Source organism: Protomyctophum parallelum (genome assembly GCF_964188405.1).
Source record: "Protomyctophum parallelum genome assembly, chromosome: 9".
Classification (NCBI taxonomy): Eukaryota; Metazoa; Chordata; class Actinopteri; order Myctophiformes; family Myctophidae; genus Protomyctophum; species Protomyctophum parallelum.
The window spans coordinates 32,983,848-33,004,377 of NC_139706.1; the positions used below are offsets into that span (position 1 = coordinate 32,983,848).

The following is a 20,530-nucleotide window of genomic DNA, read 5'->3' on the forward strand; positions in this document are numbered from 1 at the left end:
TGACGTAATAAAGATATATGTTTCAGTGTCGGTATATGTAATTTGTAAGTTGATTAGTGGGATACTGTAGTTACTTGGGTTGTTTGATGCGTATGTCCCGTAGCAGCATATGACGTGATGAAGATATGTACCAATGCCAGGGTATAACTGGTATAACTGGCTCTCAATGGTGACATAATAAAGCTATGTTTCAGTGTCGGGTGGATTAAAGGAAATGCCTCTATGTAGTATATATGTATATGTAATTTGTAAGTTGATTAGTGGTACACTGTGGTTACTTGGGTCGTTTGATGCGTATGTCCCGTGGCAGCATATGACGTAATGATTAATTTGTGCTTGATATGGCAGTGGTGTCAGATTACATACATGTATACATAGGGGCATTACCTTTAATCATTACGTCACCATCGAAAGCCAATTATACCCTGGCATTGGTACATATCTTCATCACGTCATATGCTGCTATGGGACATACGCATCGTAGCACCTGATGAAAAACATTACTTGCATGCTCTGCTTGCGCAAGTAATAAGCGATAAGGCAGGACCAAGCAGGAAGGCAATAAGCAATAAGAATAATTTGCACAACACAATATAATAGGCCATAGAAACATGGAAGACTAAACTTGAGAAAAAGAAGACCATGGAATTGTGACAGGGTCGTTAATTGTCTTTAGTGGGGGGCAGGTTTCTTGAAGACTGATCATACACTGAGTTGAAAACAAGTCCTCTCACCTATGATCGGACGTTTGTATTTTATTAATTGTTTATATTAATTTCTATTCTATTTATTGTTTTTATTCTTTATAATGGATAGGAAGAAAATGACGACATAGAGAGTGGAACTAGCGGGGCCAGTGAATGTTTAGTCCGGGCGTTATTCCAGGTTGCACTCCGTGCCAGCGTTGCCATGTCCGCGTTTTATACGAGACTTTGGGCTTGTTTTCCTCCAAAATTGCTTGTAAATATAATATAGTTGTTTGTAAGAGACCCGAAACCCGATGACCTTATAGCGTCAACTCAGGATACATCACTGAGGATTATTGTGTGAAGAGGTCGTATAATAATGATTATGAGCATGGATCCTGAGCACTCTGTCTAATAACATTAAGCATTACTATCCGTTATATCTATCATAACCTGATGTGCTGGTGTCATAAGTCTGCTCATCTCCTAGGATTATGATACGTCCCAGGTGCGATGTATTTTTGTTAAAGTGTATAGTTTCTCATTTGGGCTTGTTTCCTAACCGGTGGTTCTCAAACATTTCCATGTCAAGGACGGAACCCCACCTGGAAACTGTTTTGTGTTAGGCTACAGTGTTTGTTTAAAAAAACGGCTTGAAAGATTGTTTGTAGATCTGCTTGTTAATTTCATGTCGCAAGATCTGGCAACACTGGTCCGGGCTTTATTCCAGGTTGCACTCCGTGCCCTTGGTGACTTCCTTTCCTTCGTAAATAGAGGTGAGGAGAAGTACGAGGGCTAAATAAAATACAGCTCGGACCACCATGGGGCTGATACCAGACGAGGGGAAGGGCCTCCCTCCCCCGGGCATCTTCAACAGGACGTCCGTGTGGCTTGGAGTGGTCGGCTGGGCCTCGGCGATGCTCCATAATTCCATCAACCAGAGACCACCGCTGAAGTCAGGTTAGCGCGTTAGCATGCTGTTTAGCATCGCCGTCTGAGTCTACATCTTAGAGTATGCCAGTATATGGGTCTTCTACATGGATATGATTACCCATCCACCTGCAAGCACTACTGCTGCATTAACAAGGAGGCCAACAGCATATTCTCTGACGTGCATAGCATGCACAGCGTGTGTGTGTGTGTGTGTGTGTGTGTGTGTGTGTGTGTGTTGATGAATTGAACAAGGTGGACCCTCTTGTAAACAAGTGTAATGCTTAATTGGGTTGCACACTCACAGTTAACAGTCTTTGTATTGAGTTTGTGCTGGAAATGTACTGTAATTCTGCAAACTGTTAATAAGTATTTCAATTGCGTGTGTGTGTGTGTGTGTGTGTGTGTCTCTGTCTGTCTGTGTGTGTGTGTGTGTGTGTGTGTGTGTGTCTCTGTCTGTCTGTGTGTGTGTGTGTGTGTGTGTGTGTGTGTGTGTGTGTGTGTGTGTGTGTGTGTGTGTGTGTGTGTGTGATTGATTGATTGAAATATTTATTAACAGTTTGTAGAATTTACAGTACATTTTAAGCACAAACTCAATACAAAGACTGTCAACTGTGTCAACTGTGTGTGGCAACATGACTTAATGATGCCCTGGCCTGCCTGTATAGTTTGAATGTTGACGTTGTTGTACTGTAATCAGTGTAATGTGACAGAAGCTTTAAATATACTTCATTGCATATCATCTGACAATCTGCCTCTGTTTTTGCAGGTGCACATCGACAATTCCTGCTAGTAACGATTGGATGGTTCATTGGCTACCATATTACAAAATATGAAAATTACACCTATGCCAGACTTGACCGGGACATGATCGAATATATGAAACTTCACGCTGAGGAATTTGCAGTGAAAGGTGCCTTTTTACTGGAGATATCTTCTTCTTTTATCTGCTTTGATGATTGAGGAATGAACATAAGGACTACTATACTAGCCTGGAGTGGCCAGACTAATATCACGTCATCCATGTTCCTATTTCTTGACAGCAGCATTGAATATAATTGATTGATCCCATATTGTGTGGCATGATTGCCATTATAAGTGTAACGTTTAAAAAAAGGGCAGATCTAGAAGATCAGCTATTTTCAGTATCTGTGCACAACACAAAGTATAAAATAGGGCTTCAGTGAGGGCTTCAGTGATTAATCAATTAATCGATACATAAAAAATATGCACTTCTCAATTATTTGATTAATCAAAAAAGTAATTGATGGAATTGTTCTGACCCTGTCATTATATCCGAACTGTGACAATAGGTGCATTTTCTGAAACATTTTCTGAAAAAACGATCTACATGCTCATCTAGATCTACAATTTTCACCAATGAGATTTAGTGTATAGTGAAATACAATGGTATCAGGACGGGTACGGTCGCCCATAATCCAGCTCGCCCTCGATTGTTTTTTCTTTGACCTCATGCCGACCGCGGTTCTTGTATTATTATTATTATTATTATGTGTTAGAAATAAGTTTAGGGTTAGGCATAGTTTTACTGGGGTTAAGTTTAGGTAGGTTTAGGTGTAGTTTTACTGAGGTTAAGGTTTGGTTTAACTGTTTAAGCATTGGGTTACTTTAGGAATACCAGGCCGCGCAGTTCACAAGTTCAAAAGCAATAACATTCCCAAATGACACTCTGTTAACGTTTTATAACGTGCATAATGTTTGTACTAGCTTTGCTTTTATTTCAACCAGTAGTTAAGCTTTTCATTAATTACATAGTTTTGATAATTGTATTGTATCGGTTGGACGGTAGAACATTACACAGGCGTATCCCTTTTACTGAAAAAGATGACTGACCAAAAGTCATTACCGGGCTGCATGGTGCACGCTTCTCTGCAAGTCCATACATGATGCTGCACATTGTCCAAGCTCAAATAGTTAAAAGCGCAAAGCACTTGTTTGCAGTGGCCACTGGCCAGCCCAGGATGTGCGAGCCCTTCTACCTTCAGCCGGCTGAAGCACGCTGGACTTCTCTTTGTACCTTTTGTATCAATATTAGCCAGTCAGTCTGCTGTAATAAATTTAGATAAAAGTTACAGCAATTTTCTGGCAAGAACATCGTGTCATGGAGCAATCAGAAATTGCTCCAGAAATTGTGTAATCAAATTGTTATCATCTTTTCAATCTCCAGAGAAGAAGACGTTTGCAGAGATTGTGGAGCCTTTCCATCCCATACGCTAACCATTAGCGGCTGCCGTAACAGAGGACCATCTGTCTGCTGTGTCACGTTTGTGAAGGCTTTGTCACGTATTGTGTAAAACAGTCATGTACATAATAAATTAAATACTTTTACCCAAAGTCTTATTGTCACTGATAAGTCTCACAATGTTAAAATTTAAACAGTTTATTAGTGATCCCAAAGATTTGCTAGGTCAGTGAAATACAGGGTTCCTGTGAAAGTATGGAATTTGATTTGAGTAATACCCATGTCTGGATAAGAATGGAAAAGAGTTTTTCATGGCATTTGGCACAGCGTAGCCAAAATGTTCACCGCTGCATGAGAGAGCGAGGGCCAGAGAGCTGATGTGTCACTGCACATTCCTACACAGAGCTGCTTCTACACCTGTACGTCACAGCCTGAAGACAATTTGGCAATATGTTTTAATTGCATAAATTATGCAAATTATGCATAAATTATGCAATAATATAATTATGCAATTATACAGTACATTGCATCATAAAGAAGCAAAATATTCAGCTTGTCTGAACGTTCTTCTGCTCAAGTAGATAGACAAGCTCAAAACGCAACGCGTTTAAGAGACATAACAAAACACAGACTGAACATAAGCCAAGAAAAAAAACGAAAAAGTAGATAAATATATAACTATATAAATTGCAAAGGTAATCGGTTCAAGGTTTTTTGTGATCCTTAGGGTCATCCAAATAAAAATAGAGTATTATATAAATTGTGGACCATGGTAAATTGGTTGAAAGTTGGAGTGCCATTAAAAACCTATAAGGCAAAAAAATCGAATTTGAATTATGCTTTAAGAAGCATGTAACTAGGGGTTTCATGATTCTGAATCCATTCCAAGCATTAATTTAGCACAAAACACTTATTGGGCTAAAAAACTGCCTAATTTAGCCCATTTGTTTTCCAGTGTAGGAGAATACATTTGTGGGTGAGGCGAAAGATACGTCTGATCCTTCTTGGAGAAACTAGCAGACCTGTGTGGGGCACCCCAAAGAAGGCTACCAAGGGACAGGGTTCTAAGTTGATATTTAGGGCTTTGCCTACAGCGTGTCGAAAAAGCAACTTGAAATGAACTCGGCTAACTTGGGACAAGAACAGACATGGATATGGTTGCCGGGTGCCTGTCCCTGGAAAAAGGCTGCTAATAGTCTAGCTTTTGTAACATATAAAAAAACCCTGTGTAATACATTGAACTACTAAAATGAGCACATGAGCACAAGTATTATTGACCCTTACAAAGATCCCACTGTTCTTCTGCCAAGTCAAGCCCATTTACCTCTAACCCCTGCAAGATGATATCAGGTCATATAGGAACGAGATCAGATAAAGAAAGTTAGTAGCTTAAAATAGCCCAAATCACACGTGTTTTATATGTGTGTACAGTTTCTGGATATATCAAGCAGAGGTGATTTGTTTCTAATAGAGTTGTGCAAATCCTGTCTGTCTGTATATTATGTATCAGATATTTGGTGAAACTGCATCTTGTGGTTTAGGAACCATTATGGCTATAACTATAAGACAAGTACCGGTATAACAAAAATCTATCAAATTCAAATGTAAACTGAATGCTAAAGGTGCTTTTGTTTTGAGATGAGATGAGATTTTGTTTAGGGTGAAAACAAACTTTTTTGTTGTTAATCATGTTGTAGAGTTCAGTAACATAGGTCTCTCCAGCTCTAAATCCATACATTTTTAGGTGGGTCACCAATTTTTAACACGTCCATTACTTATCAGCTTCAATTTGTGTAGTGGTCCAGTTTTGTGTGCTTATTTATTTGTTTCATCACTTCCCATTTCACATTTATCTTGTATCCTGCAGTTCTCTCACCTGATTTGATGAAATTGGTATCCTGACCCTGATTTATGTTTACTAAAGAGACAGCCAGACTATTAGTGAACAAACATTCTGTAGCAATGATTAATATCAGAATATTTAACAGTTTAACACTTACTAAAATAAAGCAGCTTCGGGTCTCCCAAAAACCTAGTAGGCCTACCACGTCTCCCCCCAAAACAGGCACAGTTCTCTCAAGTGTCAAATCAAGCCTACATGAACCCATTCTGTTATTATAAGGGTTGAATTATTTACAGTAAATTGACATGACAAAAACACAACATTGTACTTAGTCTGTTAGCAGTGAACTTCATCATAGTAATGTACTAAAATTGCATAGTACATAATAATGTTAATAATTATTGCAATTAACAACTGGAAATGTAGTCACTGCACTTTTATTCAACAAAGAGAGACATCACGTATTATACATTTCGTAAAACATCAAACATGGGGTTTCCTTTAATGTCCACGCACACAGCACATCATGTGAAAAGCAATGTCCTTGAGCTCATCCAATAATGTCCATGTATTTATTGGTGAGGCTGTGAGTCTTCTTGGTGAGGCTGTTCATCACAGAGAACAGTCCTCTCAGGTGGAACTGGAACAGGGCTTCAGGGTCTGTCTCCATCAGCAGTGGCTCCAGGCTCTTGTTCAGATCGCTCGTGATCTTGCTGCGGTGGTCCTCCTGGGCCATGAGGCTGCACTCCATTGTGGTCCTGATGGACTTCAGCATCAGGTAGCTGTCGTACAGGTCCTTGGAGGACTCGTCTGCTGCCTCGTCAGGGGCCACGTCACGCAAGAGGCTCGGGAGGAGGACGGTGTGCTCCATGTCGTGAACGGCGTCATTGTATCTGCTCAGTGACAGGATCAGGCTGAGGCTGCTTCTGCTGAAGTTGGCGTCGGCGGACTGCATGGTTTCTGGTTGGACTTGGGCTTGGCTGGCTGCTGTGATGATGGTGTGGTGGCGTGGTGGCCGCTGGAATGCCGTGTGCAGTGCAAAGCCTCAGGGAGAGGAACCGGTGAATTTATACGATGAGCCAGGGATAGCCTGATGATCATTTCTCTTGCATAACTGCTGTGGGCTGATCCATTTGGGAACATGCTGGGTGCTATGTAGAGTCAAGTTCTTACATGCTGGGTGCTATGTAGAGTCAAGTTCTTATCTTTATTTGATTTTCACAACCTGCAGTAATTTCACCCTCAGTGGGTGACAGACTATGTCTGAAAGTCCACCAAACCATGTGCAGTTGGATTATTAACCTTATGTACAAAACATTTACAGTATATGCCTAAATGAATGGGGTGATTTCAGGTGCAGGTGCATGCAAGCATACTGCACTGTCATTTAAAACGTGAGATCAAAACAATGTGATTATAAGTAGTGAGAGAGAGCCCAAACCAAGGCCAACTTTGTTTGAAATGGCAGCCTATCTCACAGACTTTTGCTCTTATCTCTTATCTTGTCTGTGTAGTGTGTACAGATAATCATGCAGGTCACCTTAATACCGAAGCATTTAATTGTGTGTGTGCAAGCGTGCACGTATTTGTCCAGGATTTGCTGACTGTCATTGTTTACGGTACTAATATTTGTGCCCTTACATTGTATCTCTTATGTGGACATAAATACATTGGTAAAGTGTGAGTGTGTGGATGAGAGAGAGAGAGAGAGAGGGGTTTATAGGGTAATGTAAAGAGAGAGCACCTTGTGGCAAACCTTCTAATGCTTTAAACTTCTGCATAGAACGTGTCAATCTCTAGTCTAAACTGGCACCAAATGGGCTTTACAATTATGCAGATTATTTCCACTGTAGGCCTATGTCACTGTTTGCCTCTAGAAAATGTAGGGACCATGTACCCAATGCACAGAGGGCTTCTGCTTTAAACAAGTTCATGCTATTTCTATCAATTTTTAGTGTCTTAAAATGTATTTTATTATTTTGTTTTATTTGTTTCATTTGGTTTTAAGATGCTGTTGTTGGAATAATTGCTTTTCACTATTATGACGCCCATGCATTTCAGTGTATCTGCCATGTGGGCATCAATAAAACTAGGCTAAACTAGAAATCCTCCACCAGGAGGATAGGAGTGTGTGTGTGATGTTTGGCAAAATGTTTAGGAGTAACATAAACATGTTTTATTTTTTGGGGGGGGGTTTAGGAAATGCAGAGATCCTCAGCATCTCTGAGGATAGAATTCTGGATGAGCAGGACATATAGCATTTTATACAAAACGGAAATTGCACACCGTGTTTGTGATTTGTGGCATTTTGTTCGAAATGTGAGCTTTGGAAGTCAATCTTAGCCAATCAGGATGGAAGATGAGAAATGGTGCAGATCCGTGTTGATCACATGACTATGGAGATAGTGTATACCGAATTGTGTGATCTATGGATAAAATGTGTACTTGTGTAGCCTACGAGTAATCTACAGAAATGTGTTTTGCCTAAATCGGCCTCATGGTGGCGCTATAACAGGTCGTTGAGGAATACTTGGGGCAGATGTAACCCCTTAGTTATTATCAGGGTATAGGACTAGTTACTAGGTTCGGAAGAGCAGTAAGCAAGGAGAATACTTTAGACCACAGACAAAGGATAAGGTTTAGTAATAGCCTGATGGCTTGTATTGTCACAAAATAAAAATAGAATGGCAGATACACAACAATGATAATTCTCATACAAAACAATAAACAAAACAAAACAACTGTACTTAAGACAGTTGTGAGAGACCAGATAAGTACCTCCTATATTAATCCTATGATCCCACAGGAAAAGCAGGTAAATACTTTTTATGCTATTTTAGTCTCTATTTTAGTCCTATTATTCACTATCTATTTTAGTTTCCTTTTCAGGTTTTAGATCTATTTAAGGTAAGTAACTAAGTCAAGTTGTTTTATTAGGTATTATTCCTCTTTTAGGTTCACGGTAAGTATTAGTTTTTAACCAATGAAATGTATTTTTATGAAATCAAAATACTTTTGTTATTTATCAAATTACCTTCTTGTTTCACCTTTAAAGTATTCAAAGTAAAAGCATAATCAATTTCACTTAGTCACTGGAACACATACAACATCAAATAATCACATTCACATTCCAATTCACATAAAAGTAATAATAACCATAAATCTCCTTTAAGGTAATATAGTCCAATGCACTTCCCACTGAGGGGCAGTGATAATGAGTAGAAATGTGTTAAGAGTTCTGAAGAGTTCACTGAGAGTCCGTCTGAGTGTAAATATGTTCAGTGTATTGTGACTGTAAAGTTCACTGTATGTCCATCCAGGTATGGTAGGTGTGTGCAATGTGTATGCAGTGGAAGTGCACTACAAATGGCTAGCACACTGAGGGTTTCACTGTGTGCTGCAGTGGTAATGGTGTTGAGTTCTACCACACCACACTACCAAAGGCTCAATCTCTTATCTGTTTAAGGGGACAGCTGTGTTGAGGATCTTGATCCGGGGAATCTTGGGTAGCTCGCCAGAGTGATATGCCAATATCACTCGAATCAATCCAATCCAATCAAAGCAAAAGACCTGACCTGTTTATAAAACAGGTCATATAATCACATTAGGATCACAGTTTAGAAAACAAAAATAAAACATTTTCTTCATCTTAGTTCAACTACTAACAGTACATTTACAACTAGAAAAAGTGCCCTTCTGGGCTGGGCACAGGTCTCCACCAGGATGAGCAGATGTGAAAATGTCCAGGCAAAGGTTTTTCCTTGGCCTCTAGGGAGTTGGCAAAAGTTATCCACAGATCCGTGCAGTTAGAGGTAAAAACACTTTTCGGCCAGTTATGAGGCTGAGTTGAAATTGTTCATGTGGCATTTCGTCCTCGGCCTAGTGGGAATGTGGGTGCACAATTTCACGGAAATCACGCGATGTGTTCATGATTTGCAGCATTTTGTTTGAAACTGAGCACTCCTGTGAACTTTGGAAGCCAATCTTAACCAATCAGGATGGAGTCTGAGAAATCTGAAAGACCGGTTTTGTTGAACGGCTCTAGAGAGACGGTGTACCAATTTGCGTGATGTTTGGACAAAATCTGTAGGTGTACTGTGCAAAAACTTGTTTTGCACCAAGCGGCCTCCTGGTGGCGCTATAACAGTCCGTTCTGGAAAGTTTGGGGCAGAGGTTCATCGTTGGCATCCAGGGAGTGTGTGTGCAAAATTTGGCATCGACCGGGTTAACGGTGGCCGAGATTAGCTGCTCACGGACACACACACACACACACACACACGGACGGACGGACACACGGACGGACGGAGTGCAAAACATACTCTCCCCCCAGCATGGCTGCTGCTGCTGCAGCAGTCACAAACACAGTAGGCTACAGTTCAACTCACCAAGTCAGTGTTCACAAAGTTCACACAATTAACAGGTTCCAGGATCAAACTTCTCAAAAGAATCAGCACTATCTTCTCTCAAAAAGAGACTGGATCAAACAAAACTATCTTTAAATGAAAACAATCTGTTCACATTAATCAAATCTTGTCTTTCCTCTGTTTGTCAAACTGTCTGCTCAACAGGCTTCTCTCTCCTGTTCTCTCCAGAACATTCTGTGCTCTGCAGCATGTAATTAGCTGAATCACATCACCTGGGCTGGTGATTCTCCAAAGTGCAGTCTATTAATTGAGAGACCTGATTGGTCAATTGGTTCATTGGCTTGTTCAGAGCACCTTACAGGGCTCTCAAACTACACAAGTAGATGAATGTGAATACAGATAGAATATAAACCCATACATTGTACTCTGTATAGTAAAATAGTTTTAGACAAATCCTATTTAGTTTTCATTATTTAAAGCTCTTCAGTAGAAGTTTGGTTACTTTATGTTAACCTGGTTTATATCCTAAGTCCATTTATAAGTCCATTTGCAATCCTTATTTTATTGACTTGGCTATTTTCACCTGGGTTACACAGAGGTTCGTCGTTGGCATCCAGGGAGTGTGTGTGCAAAGTTTGGCATGGATCGGGCCAGCGGTGCCGGAGATTAGCTGGTAACGGCCGGACGGAAGGAAGGACAGACGGACTGACACATACACACACGTACACGGACGGAGTGCAAAACATGTATACTCTCTCCCCATGCCTTCGGCCTGGTGGAGACAAACATACTCTCTCCCCATGCCTTCGGCCTGATGGTGACAAACATACTCATATACTCTCTCCCCATGCCTTCGGCCTGATGGAGACAACAACCTGAACCTAAACCCATCTGAAAATGACTCCCTCTCAAGTGGCCTTTAATTATTATACTCAGAAGAGGGCGCCCTTGAGCAAAGTCAGTCACCGTGTATCTGGAGTGGACTACCACGTCGTACAGTATATCTGAAGTTGAACAATATAGGCCTACAGTCTATGATCTGAATTCTGAACCTACTCTTCCACTGCATTAGATAACGACCAGTGTTTTAATTGAACTAGGCTACATTGTTTTTATTTTCTTCCTTCATTGCATCCCAAAACTAAATTGATGGGTATTGTCTGCAGTTTGCTGCTATGTTGTACATTGGTTCATGAAATAAAAAATGAATGAAAAGATGAATAAATTAATCACTAAAACAGCCTATATGAATAAAATGACATGTTTTGTCCATTTAGCTTCGACGTTGACAATCTCCCAGAGCAACTTGGTATGTTTGCAGCCTGGAGTCCTGGACATCATTTTCACTAAATAAATGACCATGTGTGTGCCCAAAACAAATTCAAGGTGCATTACAGTTCATCCCTGCTGCAAACAGATTCCTGCAGAGTAGGCCTATACTATTTACAAGTAAATAGTATACTATTTACAAGTAAATAGTTTAGTAATTGACCTGAGATCAGATTCTAAAAATTAGTTCTACATCCTGACAGTTATTTGAAAAAGCTATGTGTATGTGGCCGAGTGACCAAGGCTCCAAAAAGTGACAGAATCCAGCAATACCATTTAGAGGGTTTTATTTCTCCACGATGCAGCAGTAATTACAGTGGAAGGCCTAACAAACAACAAAACACTGAAGACTAAACTCACAAAAAGACAGATGAAACTGTCTTTTTGACAACAAAAACCCAGAACTTAAGAAACTGTATTAGGCTATAAACCCTTCCAAAAAGGGACCTCTAGCAGATCTCCCTGGGTGTTATCCGCTTGTTGCCCAAGCCTCTACTGAACCTCGGCATCCTGCAGCCTCGCTTTTATACTGGGTGAGACCATACCAAGACACAGAACTAATTGGTAACCACTTAACTCAAATAAGGCAAACCATGGCCCATGAGTTGATTTACACAATTTTTTATTTTATTTTTTATGTTCTGTTTATTCATTTTTTGTTTTTTACAAAATAGAAGTAAATTGAGAAATAAAAACAGAGTGACAAATACAAAAAAAACTAAAACACACACAATAACAAAACACAAACTCCAAATCAAGACAACCAAAGAACATTCAAAACACAACAAAACAATAAAAACAATGATTTACACAATTATATACGGTTTTACTAAACCTATTCCAAATACATTTCAGGCACCAAATCATTGACATAAGAGAACATATAACACAAGAGCTCTTGAAACATAAGACAGACACCCCTCCTGCTCTATAGCACTTGGTACCTTCCCCCACTCAATCAAGGGGATCACCAGTACTGCAGGAGAGCCACTGAGCCAGGTGCCACACAATCATTAAACCCAAATGACACCAAACATATATGCTGTGACAATATTTGCAAAGTTCTCTTTTACAATTCACTGTGAGCTACAATAATAAAAATATGCACTCATGTCCATTAACACAGTCTTCCAAGCCAGCCGGCAACGTTAGTTAATTGGATGCAACTGTGTAGTTTGGGTGTGTGCATTGTTCTCCATCAATGGGCACGGGTTGCCCCGTGACACTATGTTTCTATGTCAGTGGTAGATTTTTCAAAAATAGCAGACCTACAAGCTCGTAGTGCGCCAATCGGTGGCGCGCTATGAGCTTGTAGATCTGCTATTTTTCAATAGCTAAAGCATAACATAATGCTAACACCAAAAGGGGTTCCCACCCAAAATGGGTTGTAGAATGCCAGTGTCAATAATGTGACATATTCTACTTTGGGTAATAAATACGACAAGGAAGCATGTTTTTTATAAAGTAGATTGTAATGATTTTTAAGGCAACATGTCAATGTGTTTTAACAAAAGTTCATCCATCTTCATCCGCTTATCTGGAGTTGTGTCGCAGGGGTAAGTTTCAGCAGAGTTCCATAGTTCCCTTTCCCAGGCCACATTAGCTGCTTCACCCTGTAAAGGCATTCCATTTCCACGGCCAGCATGGGGATATAATCTGGGTCTTAATTGGTCTGCCCCCGGGCCTCCTCACAGCGGGACATGCCCCGAGGATATCCCTATAGGGGAGACACCCAGGAAGCATCTGACTGTAATAGATGCCCAAACCACATTCAACTGGCTCCTTCCCACGTAAAGTAGTAGCGCCTCCACTCCGAGTCTCTCCCAGGTAACTGAACTGCTCGCTCTATCCCTATAAGGGAGATGCCAGCCACCCGACTGAGAAAACTCAAGTCAGACAATTGCTTGCATCTCCGATCTTGTTAAGATGTAAACATACAGGGATGCGTAAACAACCCAAAACTTAGGAAAGCCTTGTCTAGTTACAGAACAGTGGTCTTGCAATAGAGAAAGGCGCACCCACTGCACACAACATGTGGTGGAAACGGCAAATGGAGCTACACTTTCTATTCACCTGCCTTACCTATAAGGTATCAGATACCTAAAGGTATCAGAGACGCATACTTCCCACAGATTGCACACACCCAAAGTGAGTTTGAAAACATGACCAATTACAAAAAACTCCAATAGAGAAATAGAGGGAGAAAAACAACAATGCGAACACTGCAGTAAGATTTGTGAACTGTTGCAATAAAAGGTTAGCCAAAGGAATACAACCACCCTAAGGTATGTGTAACACTTTTTAAACGTGTTAGTGTTTAGATTATAAACAGAAGAGCATGTTTAAATGCCATGATTGCACTGAGTCATCTGGCTACTCCTCATTGTGAACAAATGAGCATTTGCGCCTGTCGTAGACATGCGCAGAGCAAGTTCAGTCAGGGAACCTCAGTCAGCGCGCCGGCTGTTAATTGGGCCACCGCAGCATCACGCTCTCATCCACATGATTCACTCAGCCAATCACACACTCACCCCATCTCATACCGGCTACTTGAACCAGAGGTTTGCATTCCTCTGCCTTCTTGCTTGCTTACACTGCTGCTGTATCAGCGTGCTGCTGTCATACAACCTGCGCTCAATTCTGCTGCTGCTATACTGTATACCCGTGCTGCTGTATACAAGTGCTCACCCACCTCCACCCCAGCTACCACCTGTCGTTTTGGATCTACTGTTTAGGTACGGGGGATTCAGAGTCCCTATGGTTGGGACTGATGCGCTTGACCTGAGTACCTAAAAGCAGATCCAATACATCGCCAAACCATAATAAATATATTGCATTGATTATCTTATATTCAATAAATATATATTACATCCTCCTTGAGTTGTCTGACTGAAGTAGCATATTGCAGAGTACAGTAGGCCTACTATGCATGCATACCCTACCTGGCAGGTGAAAACAAGCCACCAGATTAGCATTTGAATGCCTGATCTGTATTACAATTTACAATTTAGGCATTTAGCAGACGCTCTTGATCCAGAGCGACTTACATTTAAGCAAAAACAAAGCGTGTCATACATCACATATATAAAAAGTAGTTATCATAAATCGTGTATAAGCTAAGAACGTAACAGTGGAGTATCTATGTCAACTATACATACTATACTATATTATATATTATACAATATACATGTGTACTATAAAGTGTTATGACTACATAAAATGCAATTCTAGTGCTGTCTACGTAACGAGCTATAAGTCTGTCTAAAATACTATCTAAGTCGACATAAAATGCTATCTAAGTGCTACGGGCCATGGTGGAGTCTGAAGAGGTGGGTTTTCAGACTACGGCGGAAGATTGGGAGTGAGGCTGCAGTTCTGACTGTGATGGCAAGTGCATTCCATAGTTTTGGAGCCAGAAGTGAGAAGAGTTTGGGACGTGTGGAGCGTTGTCCCGGCTTTTTTAGTGAAGGTACCTCCAGCTTCCCTGCGTTGGCTGATCTGAGTGCGCGGGAAGGTTTGTAGGGTATGATCATACTTGTGAGTTATGGGGGAGCCATGCCTTTGGTTGCTTTGAATGCCAGCATCAGAGTTTTGTATTCTGTGCGTGTGAGAATTTTGGCTGGTGTACAAGTGCACAGGCAACAAGGTTGCCGCCCCCACAGAGTCTACGTCACTGCTTCTGATGCTAAGACTTGATTGCTTTGGGCATCGGCCTTTGACCTAGTACGATGATTTCAAGGACTTTGGTGAGATCCATCATTTGGCTCAACATCTCCATGATGTCAGGATGGTCCTTTGCACCGCTAATGAACTCCTCCAGCGTAAGCTCACCTGAGGGAAACAAACAAAGACAAACATCTACAAAGAGCAACAAGGCAACCAAGACGTGTGCATATAGTTGAGCAGCATTTGACATTTTCATTTTCAAAATATTATTATTATTGTTATGTCTCCACATCAGTGTGTAAATGTGGCAGTTAGGTAATTAAAAAAAATTCTGTAGACTCAGGACAGGTAATAATTTGGGTAAGATGTGGTCTAATGCAGTGTTTCCCAACCTTTTTTGCTCCAGGGCACACTTTTCATAGCCTAAAAATCTCGGGGCACACCATACGGTGTATAGGCCTATCTATATACATATACATACATTATATATATATATATATATATATATATATATATATATATACATATACATACAGTGTTGGGATTAATAAAGTGACAACTTTTACAATATCTCCATTACCATTATCCAAATTAATTCCTTATTATATATATTTCTTTTAAATACATTTTGGGGAAAGAAATAGCTCATATGCAATGTGAAATGCCACCTAATTCTTAATCCTTTTCCTTGTCTTTATTATGGGCCATCTTGTGAAAGCTGCATGCTTTTATTGTGAAGGGTCTCAGTTCTCACAGCACGCACGCACGCACGCACGCACGCACACACACACACACACACACACACACACACACACACACACACACACACACACACACACACACACACACACACACACACACACACACACACACACACACACACACACACACACACACACACACACACACACACACACACACACACACACACACACACACACACACACACACACGTGAAATAACTGATCTGTACCTGATTGTATTGTCCTACTTTTTGCTTTGACAATAAAAAGCCCATTGAATTGAATTGTAAGGGTCAATTTGGATGCTGGTGGTTCCTGGATCTGTGTCTTAGAGTTGTCTTCCTTACCTTCTCCATGGACATCGATCTTGTCATAGACCAGAGTCACTATGTCCTCGGGAGGCGGTTCATAACATCTGGTGATGTCTTGAACAGCCTGGTGACAGCAGTGTATATGTACATTTTTAATACAGGACTTTTACTTTCTACATTGCAGTATCAATTTGCTTAAGTAAAACAAATAGTACTTTTTCCACCACTGCATATGACCTGGAGTGCAGTTGAAAATCCTTTCGAAATGACTTTCAACTGCAGTCCTCTGGTCACTGTGTAATCTGGGACTAATTTAGACCTCTGACCCGGGTCATAGGAAACTAGCAGCACACAGTGACCCTGTGTAATTAACTTACAGCAACATGGTGTTTGCACATAACACTGAATTAGACAGACAGGATTACGCACAGTACTGACATGTAAATACACTAACACTCAAATAAGGCCAATTACAGAATGAAGAAGATCCTAAGGGATCGAAACGTTGAATCAAATAAACCAGTGGAGCTGAGTTTTCATACCAGTGTTGCAGACTCTATTTTTTCCAATTACAGAATGACACCGTTGCTTTCACAAAAGCTTATTTTTAGGTGTTAAATACCTCTATATTCTCATAGTAATCATTAATGTTCACTCTATAACAGGGGTGATAATAGACTGTTAGCGGGGTGTGGGATTATAAAGATAGAAACAGAGTACATTTTAAGTGTGTTGTTGCATCTGAATCATGCATTTTTGCATGCAGTTTCTTTTCAAGGTAAGACCTGTTCCTGTTTGGAAATGTTTTGTAATGTATCTTGTGATTTAGCTCATGAAGCAAAGGTCAGTTTCTCAAATCAAACAGGTATATAGATCTTTTTTGTACAAGCACTTCCGATTAAACCTCCTACAGTAAGTCCTAACTCCATTGGATCCTCAAACTGTCAGTCAAACCACCTAACTCCAACTTGGGGAGTTAGGTGGTTTATCCATCATTGATTAGAATGATGGATAAAAAAAAAGAAAAAAAAGATATACACAAGTAAAAGGCTTGATTTTAAAATGTACTTGCATAAAAGTACAAAAGTATTGGCTTCAAAATGTACTTAAAATACCAAAAGTAAAGTACTCATTGTGCAGACGGTCCCATTTTAAGTTTTCAAATAAAGAAATGTATAAAAATCCTTTGTAGATCTACAAGCTCACAACGTGTCTCAACGGCAAACATGTAGGCCTATATAGGACTGCAGTGCTTAAGTATGTTTTGTAATAAAAATCTACAAAGTAACTAGTAACTAAAGTTGACAAATAATTGCAGTGGAGAAAAAGTATATTTGCCTCTGAGATATAGTGGAGTAGAAGTAAAAGTATTGTAAATTGTAAATACCCCAGGAAAGTTTTTAAAAAAAGAAAAAAAAGATCACACCCGTGTGAACCGTCTGGGCAGCCTAGGTGCCCAGACGGTTGAGCCAGAGTAATCTAGTAAGAGAGTGGTGACACGCTTTGATCTCGCTGCAAAGCAGGTGCCTATGGCGATAGTTCCAAACATTGCTCCTATGGCTGGAACTATTCCATTGAGATAGAATGAGCACTTCCGCATTCCATTGTTACAATGAGAGTCAACGGGAGTGTCATTACTCTCTTACTAGATTACTCTGGGTTGAGATAACCGTCCGGGCCATCATACATCTCTTATCATCATACTTATCATACTTATCGTCATATTTCGGCCAATAGTGATTGGCCGGAATGAGAACTTTTCTGTCCTCACTTTTTGAGGGGGGCTAGCCCACACACAGCTGGGCATAGGAGGGGCTAACGCCCAAGTAATTACACTGGGCCTCAGGGACACTATGACACAGGCAGTATACTACTGGGCGGGCCATTGGGACGTTCTGATTGCAGTGAAAGCTATGTTTGTGTTTGGGATTAGATAAGCAGGCCCACAAACACATGTCATGTTTAGTAGTTTATAGCCTTTCTTGGAACAATCCAGGGCAAAGCTTTGCAATTCAGGTCTTACTGATAAGAGGCCCCAGAGGGTGATCTTATAATGCAATATTCATACTATTAAACCCCCACCTTAAATATGGTCTCCATTTCATCCTTGTCGATTTTTCCATTCCCATCTTGATCAAACAACTTGAAGTACCACTTGAGTTTCTGGTTGATTTGACCTTTGAGTAACAGACTCACTGCCGCTATGTACTCCACAAAGTCAATGTATCCATCCTTTTAGAAACAGGGGGAGAGAGAGAGCGAGAGAGAGAGAGAGATTTGGTTGTACATCTATATACTTGGAATTGCTCTTTAGGTGCACATGTTGTATATTGTTCTAGATAAGATCATCGTCATCTATAAATGCCCAAAATGTAAAAAAGAAAAAAAGGGGAATAAATGCATTAAAAGGTATAGGGTAACTGAACCCTGCAGGCTAAAAATGAACAAAGCATCAAAACATCAGAGACAATAAAACATGAAGAAACTAACAGGTCAATAAAACAATTAAAAACAATATTAGGAAAAACACTTGGCATACAAGTGTGTTTTTAAAAGCGTTTTAAAAGAAGGCACTGATTCTGCTAATCTAAGAGCCAAGGGCAGGGAGTTCCAGAGCAAAGGTGCCCGAGCCGCAAAGGCCCGGCCACCCCGAGTGACCAGACGCGTTGCAGGAGGAACTAGGAGGGCCCTATTCGATGATCTAAGGCAGTGCACATGGTTATGGGGTTGTATATGAAAATAAACTAAATCTAACCCTGACGGCCTTTAATGTTAAGGCCAATGATGAGATTAGAAAAGTTACATGCAACATTGCAAAGTAAGCTCTGAGCTTTGCAACTCAGATTAGCTGAAGAGCTGAAGAATTTAACTGTTTCTAATCAAAGCCTAGTCCGCTAAAAAACATTCACTTTAGACCAGTTATAACCCTGATTTAGACGTCCAATTAGACGTCTAATAGCCTGGAAAATGCTCAGGTATGTCTCTTATCACAGATTACTGTATGATGTGTCCAGCATGGGTTTATGTGGTTGGCTAACTCTAGTCCCTTTTCAAGTGTACGATTTTGTAAGTAAAACATTTAAAATATCGGGGTGGCCAGGAACACTTCAGTTTGCAACACTTTAACACTTCATGATGACACGTGCAAGCTGAATGCGTGCAATGATAGTCTCGTTCATGTGTTTGGCCCAATCAATTCCAGAATGCACTCTGTTCCTACCCGGAAGGAGGAGTGAAATCGCCTCATGCACTTTTGAGCAACTTAATGCAAGTGAATGGGAGGAGAAATCCAGTGCCGTCTCTTATACTCTGAGGTGTGAACGCACCATATATAACTTGTTTATATTGGGTCCTCCATTTTCAATTTACTTGTTCACTTGCTGTAAGCTGTTCTGGATATACAGTAAGCATCAGTATGTTCAACATGTAATATTGTGCCGGGGCTGTGCCAAAGTTTAACTCCCTGCTGGAATTCCACTCACTCATGTAGCAGGCCTATATGCAATTCATATATTTGTTATATCATTGACATAAACATTTTCTTTTTACACATTTGATCTGGTCAAACGCAAGATCCAGGCTCTCTACCCACCCATGGCGCGCCCTAGACCGGTGGTTCCCAAACTTTTTAGCTCGTGACCCAAAAGAGAGATTAGATGTTTGCCTGGGACACAAACTCGCATCGCTTCACGCTGTGTTCTGAGCTTGTAGATCGACTATTTTCACTACTTATTTTTATCTTTTTGGCCGACGTTTCTCCGCCCACTTTACAACCATCGCCTGTTCGCCTGCTATCGCCTCTATCGCCAGTAGTTGCCGGGTTGTCGCCCGCTGTTAAAACGTACTGTTAGAGTACTCCTTCGGCTTGGGCCGGTGACATGGGTCCCCCATGCCGAACAGGTCGAAGCGTAGAGACCAGACAAAGTGATTCCACTGGCCCCAGGGGTTGGGCTGAGGGCTGATAACCCGCTCCCGGAAAAAACAGGAGAGACACCATGAAAGGCCTTATGTGCCACAACAAGGCACAATTGGATAGGAACAGGTAAACAATTAAAAACGAAATGTGGGAAACATAAAAATGAAGGGACCCATCAAATGGGTCTCGACCCACTGTTTGAGAACCAGTGCCCAAGACCCTCCTGACAATCCAGGGGAAGAACCATGCACCTTAGCCCAACTGGGTGGCCGTGTAATGCAAGGGTTAGTCAAATCCCAGCAAGGTGTGAAATGCAGGTGTTTGTGTCGCCCTACCCCGTCCATGTCGAAGGTGATGAAGATCTGATCCACATAGCTGTTGGCCTCCACTGACATCCCGTTCATCTGCAGCATGAGCTTGAGCTCAAACAGAGTGATGAGGCCCGAGGGAGAATCCCTCATGAACTTAGTGTACCAGTGATGCATGTCCTGCTCCAGGATATCATCCAGGGTAGAGCCATTGGAACCCATTGTTATGCT

At 40.9% G+C, this 20,530-nt stretch overlaps 3 protein-coding genes across 3 annotated transcripts; 1 reads left to right on the plus strand and 2 right to left on the minus strand.

Annotated features, from left to right (window-relative positions):
- Positions 1 to 1,407: 1,407 nt before the first annotated feature.
- Positions 1,408 to 3,971, plus strand: ndufc2 (NADH:ubiquinone oxidoreductase subunit C2). Its single transcript, XM_083773502.1, has 3 exons — positions 1,408 to 1,646; positions 2,386 to 2,529; positions 3,805 to 3,971. Exons 1-3 carry the CDS (start codon positions 1,508 to 1,510, stop codon positions 3,852 to 3,854), a joined length of 333 nt encoding a protein of 110 aa, XP_083629628.1. The 5' UTR covers positions 1,408 to 1,507; the 3' UTR covers positions 3,855 to 3,971.
- Positions 3,972 to 6,147: 2,176 nt separating this feature from the next.
- thrsp (thyroid hormone responsive) lies at positions 6,148 to 6,665 on the minus strand. The gene has a single exon (XM_083772741.1). The coding sequence runs from the start codon at positions 6,615 to 6,617 to the stop codon at positions 6,213 to 6,215; it is 405 nt and encodes a 134-aa protein (XP_083628867.1). The 5' UTR covers positions 6,618 to 6,665; the 3' UTR covers positions 6,148 to 6,212.
- An 8,375-nt stretch (positions 6,666 to 15,040) lies between these two features.
- Positions 15,041 to 20,521, minus strand: guca1c (guanylate cyclase activator 1C; the record flags this gene model as incomplete). Its single annotated transcript, XM_083773219.1, has 4 exons — positions 15,041 to 15,186; positions 16,112 to 16,199; positions 18,158 to 18,307; positions 20,327 to 20,521. 4 exons carry the CDS (start codon positions 20,519 to 20,521, stop codon positions 15,041 to 15,043), a joined length of 579 nt encoding a protein of 192 aa, XP_083629345.1.
- Positions 20,522 to 20,530: the final 9 nt, after the last annotated feature.

Excerpts from the sequence above, each read along its gene's own strand:
- ndufc2 (XM_083773502.1), top strand. The coding sequence starts at position 1,508 with ATGGGGCTGATACCAGACGAGGGGAAGGGCCTCCCTCCCCCGGGCATC. Across the intron at positions 1,647-2,385 it reads GAGACCACCGCTGAAGTCAG|GTGCACATCGACAATTCCTG; the intron begins GTTAGCGCGTTA and ends CTGTTTTTGCAG. Across the intron at positions 2,530-3,804 it reads TGAGGAATTTGCAGTGAAAG|AGAAGAAGACGTTTGCAGAG; the intron begins GTGCCTTTTTAC and ends TTCAATCTCCAG.
- thrsp (XM_083772741.1), bottom strand. The coding sequence starts at position 6,617 with ATGCAGTCCGCCGACGCCAACTTCAGCAGAAGCAGCCTCAGCCTGATC.